The sequence below is a fragment of the Peromyscus eremicus genome, chromosome 5 (assembly GCF_949786415.1).
Source record: "Peromyscus eremicus chromosome 5, PerEre_H2_v1, whole genome shotgun sequence".
Taxonomy (NCBI): Eukaryota; Metazoa; Chordata; class Mammalia; order Rodentia; family Cricetidae; genus Peromyscus; species Peromyscus eremicus.
In genome coordinates, this window is record NC_081420.1 from 174,623 (window position 1) to 187,178 (window position 12,556).

General features: G+C 43.1%; 1 protein-coding gene across 1 annotated transcript; it reads right to left on the reverse strand.

The window, feature by feature from the left end:
• Positions 1-5,667: 5,667 nt before the first annotated feature.
• Positions 5,668-11,716, reverse strand: LOC131910850 (spermatogenesis-associated protein 31-like). Its single transcript, XM_059262732.1, has 3 exons — positions 11,446-11,716; positions 9,286-9,355; positions 5,668-8,766 (listed from the first exon to the last, which is right to left on the reverse strand). Exons 1-3 carry the CDS (start codon positions 11,683-11,685, stop codon positions 5,858-5,860), a joined length of 3,219 nt encoding a protein of 1,072 aa, XP_059118715.1. The 5' UTR covers positions 11,686-11,716; the 3' UTR covers positions 5,668-5,857.
• Between the last annotated feature and the right edge of the window lie 840 nt (positions 11,717-12,556).

Consider the following 12,556-nt stretch of genomic DNA (forward strand, 5'->3'; position numbering starts at 1 on the left):
AATCACTGATTGGCCAGTGGCCAGACAAAAAATATAGGCGAGACAAGGAAAAAAATAAAGCTAAAAAATAAAAGGCTGAGTCAGAGACACTGCCAGCCACCACGATGAAAAACAACATGTAAAGATGCCGGTAAGCCACAAGCCACGTGGCAAGGTATAGATTTATGAAAATAGATTAATTTAAGATATAAGAACTAGATAACTAAAAGCCTGAGCCATTAGGCCAAACAGTTTAAATAATATAAATATTTATGTGTTTATTTTATAAGTGGGCTGTTGGACTGCCAGGGTTTGATGGGATCCAGAGAAAAAACTAACTACACTCACCCTAACATCCACCCCACTTATGACCTTCTGGAGTGGGTGAAGGGACTGGTCCTGTAGAATGGATGACCTCAGGTTTTCCATGACTCAGGACAATAGCAGGATGTCCGAGAGGCGTTTTGATGAAGCTCCAGTGATGATGGTGTGCCAGAGGCCTTGAACCAGACCAATGACTCATTGCACTGAACATTTTGCAGATGGGGCTGGCTGGACAAAAGGGTATATATTGCATGACACCAAAGCTCCCAATGCCACTAGAATGAATGAAGAGGTGCTGGAAAGATGTTTTTTTTTTTTGTTTATTTTTAATTAATTTTTGGGGGGTGTTCTTTTGGAGGGGCATGCTTCAGTGGTGAGGGGCAGATATGGAGGAATAGGGAGGTGAACATGATTGGGGTAAATGATGCGAAATCCCCAAAGAATCAATAAAAAATTGTTAAAAAATAATGTAAAGATAGTAACAGAGTCTGAAAATATTAATGATATCTTTCTAAAGGATCAAACCTCCTTTATTATTTCTGCTACCCATGCCTTGGATAATAGTTCACTCATGTGAGAAACATAAAGTCATACCAAAGTGTGTCCTTTGGAAAGTGATGAACATATAAGTCAGACATTTTATTAGTTGCTACTATCATATAATATAAATCTGATTAAATGTACACTTTCTTCAGTTCAGATATTAACGGTCATAGTAATTTTTATCAGAACTTACATGTATACAAGTGATGAATTTTGTCAGATTTTAACAGTGTTTTAAGCAATGCCTCATTTTTTTAGTTCTAAAATAATAAACATAAAATATATTGTCTTAACTTTAACTTTCAACTTGACCCAGCCTAGAGCAATGGTTCTCAACATTCCTAGTGCTGCAATTTTTCTCATGTTGTGGTGATCCCCAAGCATAAAGTTATTTTTGTTGCTATCTCATGACTGTAATTTTGCTACTGTTATTAATCATAACATAAATATCTGTTTTCTGATGATCTTAGGTGACCCCTATAAAAAGGTCATTTGACCCCCCTCCCCAAGGGGTCACAACCTGTAGATTCAGAACTGATGGCCTAGAGTCACCTGATAAGGGAGTTTCACTTAAGGGTTATCCAGATCAGATAGGACTGTAGTATATGGGTGGGGCATTGTCTTTATTATTGATGTAGAAGAGCACAGCCCAGTGTGAATGGTACCATCCTTAGACAAGAGGGTCATGAGATGTATAAGAAAGCCTGCTAAACATGAAACAGAAAGCCAGCATGAAGCGTTCTTCCATGGTTTCTGCTTCAAATTTCTGCTTGAGTTCTTACCTCAGCTTCCCTCAATGACATACCATCATGCAATGATATACTACAACTGAAAGTGTAAGACAAATAAACCCTTTTATCCCCTAAGTTGCTTTTGGTTTCTTTGCTCCAGGTTTTTGGAAAGAAGAAAACAATCCAAATTCAAAACTTGCCCCCAATGAGATATAAAAATGTGCCACTGGTACAATTTAGGCGAATGGTAACAAAATGACAAGATACTTTTATTAGAAGTTGACAATAGTTTATTAATGTTTAAAAACGTATGATTCTCTAAATTGTGGATCTGAATTCTGTAGTGGAGGAAGCCCTTGAGTGAGTTAAGTCCTGAGTGAATGTGTGTTGTCGACATGCACACAACCATGTCGAGGATTCAGTGGCCCTAGGACCCATGAGAAATTTCCAAAGCCATTACCTGTGTTGGCCAGACTCTAGAAGAATGACAACACTTTCCTCAGGAATATAAGTATTAGTGATTATGAAAAATTGATCACTGTGTACAAAAACTAGCAACTGCAGCTTTCTTTCCTAGAATTTTATAGTCTGAGACTGCTCACCTACAGAGACCTCCTACCAAGACTAGGTAACCCCTTTCCCTGTGCTGTTCAAAATGAACACATTGAGGTTCCTAGTTGGGGTGATAGCAAATCCCAACTAATCCAAGCTTTACTATACCTTTGTCTGTTAGTCCTTTCTTCATTCCCTCAGAATCTCCTAGGATGAGACAAAGTTCAAACTGATGAAATCTTGTGAAAGGAAATATTTTTACAGGTCTTAATGTAGATTTTCTTCAGAGATTAAAAAAGATACTACTAAAAATAAAAATAAACCACCATAACAAAATGTCTTTCTTCAATAAACAATCTCATTTGGTATAATGCTGACAATGTGGCTGTGTTTCTCAGTGACTCACAACACAATCCTATCTATGGCACCATTTTCCTAAGTAGTTTCATCATCAGTGGCTCAGGATTCAGAATGTGTGAGCTTTCCGTATGAGACCCTTGGACCAGTTCTCTGATGAGAACCCTGGATGAGGATTCTGTGGAGTCTCCATAGGAGGTTTTGTGTGAACTGTGAGAAGTCTGAAACCTCTGGGAAAGGTTGCTATGTGAGTTATTTGAATCATCCTCAGGCATTGGGAGATCTGTGTTGTGTGGGAGGTCTATATGGTGTTCTATCTTTGTAGGGTATCTGAGAGAAGTTCTTGTGGACATCTCCATGGGAGGTCTCTATGGCAATCTCTAATGAGTTCTCTGAGTTAGACCTGAGAGAAATGGGAAACATCCCCTGGTTTTCTCAGGGTGGTGATTGGAACAACCTAAGAAGGCTCTGAAGGGAATGGGGGGCGGTCTCTGAGAGAGATTTCTGAGACTTGGGGAGTCTCTGTTTTTTTTTACTATATCTGTGAGGGGGTCTCTGGGGTTTTCTGGGGGTGGAATCTGTGGTTTGGGATCTCTGTATGTTGACTAGGGGTGTCTTTGGGAGAACTCTGGGGGTTTGGGGGGTCTTTGTGTTGCCTTGGGTACTTTTTGCGAGCAGTATCTGTGGGTCCCTTCTTGCTGACTGGGACAGTTCTCTATACAAGTGGTTTGTGGAGGTTTAAGTTGTATCTGTGTAAGAAGGGGTGCAGCTATGAATTTAAGGCCTCTGTGTGACTGAAGTCTCTGTGGAGTCCTCAAAAGGAGGGTCTGTGAGATTTCTGTATGAGAGCTCTCACAGAAATCTCCATGGGGCTTGTGTAGGTTGATATGAGGACTCAGCTGTGTGAGGTTCCTGTGGAAAGTCACTATGGAAAGTTTCAGATTATAAAACAATGTGAGGCAGTGAGGGGTATCCATGTTGTCTGAAGTCTTTCTGGGAACATTCTGTAGATCACTTTGATGGCCTTCCTGAATCTTATGGAGGATAGAGAATCAATGTCTCCTGTCTGGTTCAACAAGTATCGTCAGTTTATTGTCCTTTTCCTGATAGGAACCATGAGGTCTTGGTCCAGCTCCTCCACACTTCAGAGAACTCACCTCTTGGTGTCCTGAGAGAAACCAGAAGCAGCCAGACACGGCCTCCTCTGAGGTCAAGGTCCAGCTCTATATTACCCTCTTCTTAGCTTTTGTAGGGTGGAGAACAACTATGCCTCAAGTTCCAGACCCCCAGGTCAGCCCCAGTTTTGTTCTCACTGCTGGTCCCACTCTAGAGGCTAACATGGTTGCCCATCTTTAAGAGAAGGATAGTGACATCAGCATTCAGACCCCAGGGCCTGTGGTTACTATCCCTACATAGAGGTGAGTATCAGCCTAATCCCATTTGTGGAGGTCAGGGCCCATTTCTGTTGTCATCAGGATCAGTCTGGTGCAAGGCCCTCCATGAGGAGTATGAGGCCTCTAAGCTGTGTGTATTCTGTGTCCTGTATGTAGCACAGCTTGGAACATGTTCTCTGCACAAATGGTTCCTCCTCCTTTTAATTTTCCATATGGAGAGTGCCCAACAGGATGGAATGCTAGAAGTGGAGAGTAGAGCATTCAGTACCCTTCTATACAGGGGAGGGAATACATTTTGACAAGCTACTAGCAGTGCATGTCCTTTCTGATTGTATCTTTCCTATTGGTCTCTGAACTAAACAAGGACAAAGAGCTGAGTAAAATTTTCTGTATGACCCTAGGCCATCCCCTCCGCCCTTGTAAATTTTCATCTCTCTACTGGTAGCAGTCCTGGTATGGTATATACACACAACAGACAAGATCTCAAGATCCTCAGTCCTGACATCTATTGTGAAACCATCTTTTCTAGGATTAGAGATGTAATTATATGCAAGGTTAAGAAATTTATCTTCCTTAATTTGTTTTGATTCCAATCCAGTCTGGGTTGTTTATTTGATTGGTTTTTGGGTTTTTTTGTTTGTTTGTTTTTGGCTTCTCTAGGTCTGAGACCAAGGATCACAAATGGGATACAAGCATGACCAGGATGAACCACTTGGCTCCTAACATCCTCTTGGCTTCCGGGTGGCAGGGGAACTACAAGAGCTCCTTGTTCATAGCATATTTATAGCACCTTCATGCTTCTATCTTTGCCTCCAAAGTTAATTCTTTTTATCTAACCCTCAGTCTACAGTCCTCAATTCTCAATCATATCCCTCTTTATTCACCCAGAATGCCTCTCTGGACTTGAGCTAGCTGTGAGATAGACTAAGGTAAGTGAACTATAGGACTATTCCTCTGGGGCAGACATGACCTTCAGTGGTGTCCCTGAATGATATCATCACTCTGACCCAGAAAGTGCTTTCCTCTGCGTTCTAGAGGTAGCTAGCATATGACTGAATTTTTCTTAAGGCTGAACTATCCCTACCTTTCCCCAGGAGAAGAGGCTTCCCAGAGGCAGGCACAGTCTATTCTCCACCAAGAAAGCTATGAGCAAGCTTTCTCCTGCTTCTGAGCTCAGAACACAACAGAATGCCCAGCCCTCATCCAAATTCATACCGATTTTGTAACTAGGAAAGCTATTTGGCTCAGACTCTGTCTGGAGCCCTGGGGAGTGGGGAGGAGGAGATTTTGAGACTTAAGAAGCCTCTGTCTTCCTAGTCTTTGCAGCTGCCTAAAGTTTAAGGTTAAAATAACACAGTGGAAAGGTGGATTGGAGCAGACCATGGGATGGAATGTTCTCAGTTTTCCTATCCTGTCATCTTTATGTTTGGGCACATGTACATGCAAGTAGACATACATGTGTGCATGTATATGTGTAAAGACTAAAGGTCAGTGTTGGGTATCTGCCTCAGTAATGTTTTTTTTCTTTTTTGAGATAGGGTCACTTAGTGAGCCTGTAGCTCATTCATTTGACTAGCCAGCTAGCCAGCAAGCCCTAGGGATCCTCTTGTCTTCCTCTCCCCAGCAATGGGATTAAAAATGTGCACCACCATGCTTAGTTTTTTACATGATTGTCAGAGATCCAAACTCAGGTCCTTATGCTTTTGCACCAAGCATTTTACCAACAGAACCATCTCCCTGGACACTGGCAATGGCATTTTGATGTTAGGAGTTTTTGGGGAGGTGTGCTTATCTCTATTAATCACCCATTCTAGTCTATCCCTGCTAGAAGACAAGGCCCATATAAAACATGGAACAGACAGAAACCATTACCCTTTTATAAAGGGAAAAAACATGTATTTTGGGCTACATTAAATATCTTCAATGTACTAACGTGAGAAAAATAATTCTTACATGGACTATTTTTTTTTCTTTTGATTATGTTTTCCTACTAGAAAAAACTAGAGAGGAATTTTCTAGGTGGCTACAGACACTCCTTCGAAGAACACAGTGCCTAGGACAGTGGAGATGGTGACTTGAGACACCTGGCACTATTGTTCCGCTCTGGGAGGAACTCACTAGGTTCATACTTGTGTTAGGGGACACAAGGTTAGGATTCTGAGGGGTCTGTGGTTCACTGCTAAATCGTACAGTTTTTTGAGATGGTTTGTCTCTGATGTGCTTGTCCTGTATAGGACACTTCTGACAGGAGAAATTTACTGGGTGACTGGGTGCTCTCCTTTGTTCTGAGTAGGAGGCTGGCTTGTGGCCATGGGAAGATTGAGACACGGGGGGTGGAGGAGTTTCTCTGTGCTTGTCAAACTTTGAAGCACAGAGTTTACGTTGCAGCATCATTTTCTTTTCTAACATCTCTCCAACAGCTGTCATAAGTTCCTGGGCCTCAGCAACATTGCTGTCCACGTGTGGTTTCTTTTTCACTTGCCTTTGTTGACTCTGGGCAGTACCTGCTGTAGGCCTACCTTTCTTGGGAGGAGATTCCTGTCCTTTGATTGTTTTCTTGGGATGAATCCACCGAAGAAAGCGGCTCACAAGTTTTTGGAAGGGGCTTTCTGGAGGAACTTGTGTGGGTTTTGGAAGGGACTGATAGTGTTTACTTCTAAATTTGTCTTCTTTCTCCTTGATTCTGGTGAACTTGGACCCTTCTTCATGCTTTCTTTTATTCTGTCTTTTAGTGTCCTCACCTTGATAAGTAGGGGCCAACACCTTGATTTGGCTCTTCTGTGAGACTTGATGCTTTGGAGTACTGGGTTTCTGCTGCACCAGGCCATTGCCTCCTCCTGCCACCACAATGTCACCTAACACCTGTGAAGCCAAAGTGTCTGCAGGAAGAAGCATGCTCCTGGAACTCTCTGGAAGGAGCACAGCAGCAGTGTAGACTTGTGGCTGGCCTGTTGATTCTGTCTCCACATTATGTGGAAACTCACTAACAACTTTTGCCTGGTGGCTGTGTGCCCCTGCATTTTGGACACTAGTCTTTCTAGGCAGTAAAAGGACTTCTTGGGTCTCTTTCTCTTTCTCTAAGACAGTCCCACTCTGAGAGGGTATATCCATGAACTTATGTGTGAGAGTTTCAGAATGATGCCTGCTCTCTGTTTTGGTTGGTGGGGTCTTTGAAGGTTCCTGGTCAACACCAGATGGAAACACTCCTAGGGCTCTCTCGATATCCTTACAGGAAGGAGAGGAGACAAGGAGAAGACTCCCTAATGATGGAGAAGAATCCTTAATTATTACCTCTCTCAAGCATGTCTGGCATGGTTTTCCTAGGAACCTGACTACCTCAACTGCTGAACTGGTCTCAGATACAGAGGATGAGGAAGGTGGGGCATACAGTGCAATGGGCAAGGACTCACCACTTTTCAACTTAAAGAGATTTATGGGCTTGAGTATCTTGAGGGGAAGGCCCCACCTGTGCTTCACCCAAAACCTTACAACATGTGCCTCCAGGGCCTGTTGAATGCCTGGATCAAGAAAGGTAAGCTTCGGTAAAGAGCTCACAGACTTCTCTGAACTCTTCAAGGATGCTAAGTTTCTAGTTTCCATATGGGTGTCAGACGTGGTAAATCCATTGTTCATAGCAAGCCAGGATCGACGCACACTCAGAGGGATCAGACCTTGATTGATTTGCCCTGACTTTGTGCCCAAATGAGCTGTCAAGCCGTTTTCTAGATTCTCGTCTATGCATTTGGTTAAGTTATTTCTGGAGTCGCTCTTCAAACTCTTTACTGGATTTCTTTCTGACTCTGAAAGATTTGTCCCTTCTACCTTTACTGGACTTTTTTCCAAGTGCTTGATTGGATGTTTTGAGATCTTTCCTAGAATAGGTCCCAAATTCTTACCAGATTCCCTTTCTAGCTTGAATCTCACCTTCTGGCCATCCATGCTATGTTTACCCATAGACACAAAGGGTCTTGAGGGGCCAGGTCTCTCTCTGGGTTGACAACTTTCTATTACTGTGCTCTGAAGCTGCATCACTTCCAGAGATTCTTGGATCTTCTGAGGAAGATCCCATCGGTGTTGAATGAGCCACTTTTGAATGTGCTGCTCCAGTTTCTCCCGGAGCTCACAGCTAATTGGAAAATTGTCAGGAAGGATAGAGACTGCCAAGTTTTGGGAAATGTTGGAGGTCAAGACATCATAGACTTCTTGAGGTCTCTGGACCATCAAGGGTAAAGCCAATCTACTTTCTAGTTGTTTTGTCACTGAGGTCCTTTCCCTGTATTGTATTTCAGTAGGGAGACACTGTGGCTTACTTTGTGACTGAGAACAAGATGTTCCATAATCCCTTGTGTAGGATAGAGAAGAGGGCAGTAGGGCTGGAAGAGGGGATTGAAGATGGACTTGATTCAAAGTTGGGGGCTGGAATTGGGGTGGAGACAGTATTAAGGGTGGAGATTGGAGGTCCAGGTAGGATAGGGGTTGTGTGTGGGAAAGCACTGAAGACATTCGAGCCTGCATTTGAACTGGATAACTACTTGAGATGACATTGAATAAGAAAAAGGGAGAAGGGAGAGTAGAAGTCTGAGAGATCCAGGCAGCAGCCACTAGAGATTCACTGTGCAGAGAAGGGAGACCCCAGAAAAGCTGGTTGTATTTCTGTTGAAAATGGTCCCCCAAAATCTTGGGATATGATAGTTTCTGAATGGCCATCTGCTGCTCTGATTTTTCTTTCAGGTTCCAGAAAGGTGGCAGAGTAGTGCTGTCTTGCTTAGTACTTGGTGACTTAAACATGTTCCCTAAAGAATTCAAACGGTGTTCTGGGCTAATTTCTTCTAGAAATAATCCATCTTTTCCTTTTTCTTTCAGTTTTTTCAGGCATTCTCCCCAAGCTGGAAATTAGGAGACTGGGTTATGATGATGGAAGGTAGGGCATAGGGTTTTTATAGTAAGCTAAATTTGTGGGTACCCCATTAGAAAAGATTATGAGATTAGATTCTAGAGCCTGATCATGTGATTCTAGAGCAAGGTCATGTGATCCATGACTGACAGTGTTCTCAAGGTAGATGGATGGACAGCACTTATTCATTTATAAGTAACTCCCATAGCTGTCACCCTCCATGATCCTTCTAACTGACTTATGGGAGAAAGGATGGGGTCACCTCAAAAAAGAATCAGCTTTACTCAAGATCCCACCTCCAAATCCTGGTTAACATTGCTCCTAATAGTCCAGAGACATCCCTCTTAGGAGCACCTGTCAGCTGGCTCATCATAGTTTTCTTCTAAGACAGGAACCTGAGCATGGTATTGTTATTTCTTTCCCAGGAACCTCCCTCTTAGGCCTCTGCAACTCACCTGGGAAACATGGTGTTAGTTCCTCACAGGCAAGTGAGTAGCAGAGACTGACTTACCTTTGGGATCTTTCCTACGAGTCCTAAACTTTTTCCTGCACCAGCTCTGCCAGGTCATCTGCAGGTGAGGCTGAGAAATGACAGAAAGAGAGAGAGAGAGAGAGAGAGAGAGAGAGAGAGAGAGAGAGAGAGAGAGAGAGGTTTTCATTCTCATCTAGAGAAGCTGCAGATATTCATGAATTTTTAAATTTGATATGTGATTAATGGTGTGTGTGTGTGTGTGTGTGTGTGTGTGTGTGTGTGTGTGTGTGTGTGTGATGTGTGCCTGACTAGTAGCAGAGGCCAGAATAGTGTGTATTGGATCTGGAACTAGAGTATGGGTGGTTGTGGGCTATGTGTTCTGGAAGCAAACTTGGTTCCTCTAGAAGAATAGCAAGTGTTCTTAAAATCTATCTCCCCAGCCCTGGCTAGCCTGGAATTAACTATATAAACTAGATTAGCCTTAAACTCCCAGAGATCTACTTACTTCTGTCTTCCTAGTACTGGGTTTAAAGAAGTTCACCACCAAGCTTGGCAAGTGGTTCTGCTTTTTTGTTGTTTTAACTTCACATTTTTAAAGTGAGTGAGTGCAAACAAACACTTGTTATTTCTCCTCTCTGTCTCTCTGTCTCTCTCTTTCTGTCTCTGTCTCTCTTCCCCCTTTCTGTCTCTCTCTCTCCCCCTCTCGTGTATGTGCAAATGTGTATGAATACGGGAGACCAGAGATCCATGTCAGTATTCTCCTGTCACTCTAAGTTTTAAAGACAGAGTCTCTTACTCAACCTGGAACTTACTGATGCAGTCAAACTCGATGGCTGACCAGGAAGCTTCAGGGATCCTTCTGGATTTGTTTTCCCAACACCAAGACTACAGACACATATCACTATGCCCAGCTTTCTGATTGGGTGCTGAGTATCTGAATCCAGATCTTTATGCTTGCAAAACAAAAACTTACTTACTGAGCACTTTTGCCAACTTGTTTTCTTTCTTTAAGAAATATAAAAAGAGAGCCTTGGAGATGGCCTAGTGGATAAGAACATTGTTGTGTGAGGACCTAAGTTCAGGTTCCCATCACTCATGTAAGAAGCCATGTAGTTGCACATGTGCCTGTAACCCCAGTGTTATGGGAGGCAGAGATAGGAGAGGATCTGAACTTGGGGCTAGGCTAGAAGACACCAAATTCCAGAGATCCTCTCCTGTCACTGCTTCCCATAGCACTGGGGTTGCAAGGTCTCTGTCTAATGAAATTAAGGAGAGGGTTATAGAGCAGAACACCTGATATTTTTCTTTGGTCTTCCAATAGATGCACTGTGAGCCCAATCATGGATATCTACAGTCACTGTTCTTCTGCTCAAGAGTCAAACCTTTGTAGCTGCTTTGTAGATAGTTGCCAGGTAGAATTCTGTTTCTTGAAGCCAGATGTCACTCTGGCCTCTGATCTAATACCTTTTGAGGCTCAGCTCAGCCCTTAGACAACCCATCACAGAGGAAAGGATTGTACAGGAAAAGGGAATATATGAAACCAGTGCTCAATGCTTGTCCTATCTCTGATAAAGAGATCCCCAACTCTATCAAGAATGCAGATCCTATCCATGAAATCATGCCATTCAAGTTTACCCTGGCATATCAGCACACCTCACAGACATACTGTGAGCTCCAGATAGATGTCCTGGTATCTACTCTCAACCCTGCCCCACCAGCTACCAGAAGAATAGATTTCTGTTCTTTCTGGAGATGGCTCCCCAGCCATCTCTCTATTTGATTTGTGGAAGTTTGTACTAAAATGTGGTGTTGAGGCAGGGGAGATGGGCAAAAGAACCCATATGACATGAAAGCCAAAAAGAGGCTTGTGGGGAGTGGAGGAACACAGACAAGGTGGGGAGGGGGATGAGGGAGGAAAAAGGAATGGAAGGCAGCAGACAACGAAAACAAAGTTTGTTTGAAGATCCCATTATTAAACCCAAAACTTTGTATGCTAATTTAAAAATTAAGAGATACACACAGAGACAGGAAGAATGAGAGGGAGGGTGGAGGAAAGGAAGAGAAAGAGGGAGAGAGGGGAAGACAGGGAGGGAAAGAGGGGAGGGAGAGAGAGAGAGAGAGAGAGAGAGAGAGAGAGAGAGAGAGAGAGAGAGAGAATTCTCTGTTAGATTCTGTTAGATTAGATTGAGAGTTTCTTACCTTTTTGGTGAACTTTATATTTAGTAGAGGTGAAGATAGATGACTCTCAAGGAAGGGAAGTAACAGGAGGTAGAGCCCCAGTCCACACACAAAGGCAAGGATCATGTCCATTACCCACATAGTGGAGCTGAGGCTCACCCATGTGGTGTATATTCTATCTAGAAAAGAGGAAAGAGTCTCCATCTGAATGGAACTGGTGGGAGTTCTCCCTGGGAGGTGAAGGATAACCCAGGCCCACATCACAGAGCTGGGGACTCCCCATCACAAAGCCAGGTCTCAACATCACAAAGGGCTTCTGAGAGTGGGGGAGGGGCAACACAGACAGACAATTCTCCCTCCTCAGTCTTCTGGATACTTTCTTTCAACTCCACTTATTCCAACTATAGTACCCATTTAGCAAAACCCCCAGAGACCACCTAGGAGCTGGTTTCCAATGCAAGCACATAAGGGTCCTTTTATTCATGTTCAACCCGGGCCACCGCAGGGCAGATGGAAGTAAATGTGGTGGCGGCCACAAGCCCAGGTATAGAGTTTTTATAGGGAAAGACCACAAGCCAGGAATCGGCAACTTGGGATTGGGTAGAAGGGATATGGGGCAAGGTGATTTTTTTGAAACTATTGGTCTAGACTTCAGGCATGAAACCACATTTGAAACCATTGGGTTAGACTTTTGTCGGGAAACCACAACCTGATGAACAGGATTATCTGGACTGCTCAGCAGGATTATCTAGATATCTTCAAGGGCCATAAACCACAGACAGGATACCTGCAGGAGCATACTGCCCTGTACCTGTTCAAGTCGTCATGGCACATTCCTGAGGTCCTTTCTGGAACTGAGTACAGCAGGTGGTCTGAGATAGTGACCCTTTCCCTAAGATAGAGCCTGTAAAGTCAAGTCTAGGCCTTCACGCCAACTTTTTTTTTGTTCTATTAGCCTCTCCCTCCCCTAAGGAATTCATATATTACCTAGTTCCTTTTCTCATTTGCCAATCTTAGCTTGAGGTATTTTAAAGCCAGGGTTTTTGTTTGTTTTTTATTTTATTTTACTTTATTTTATTTTATTTTTTGTTTTTCAAGACAGGGTTTCTCTGTGTAGCCTTGGCTGTCCTGG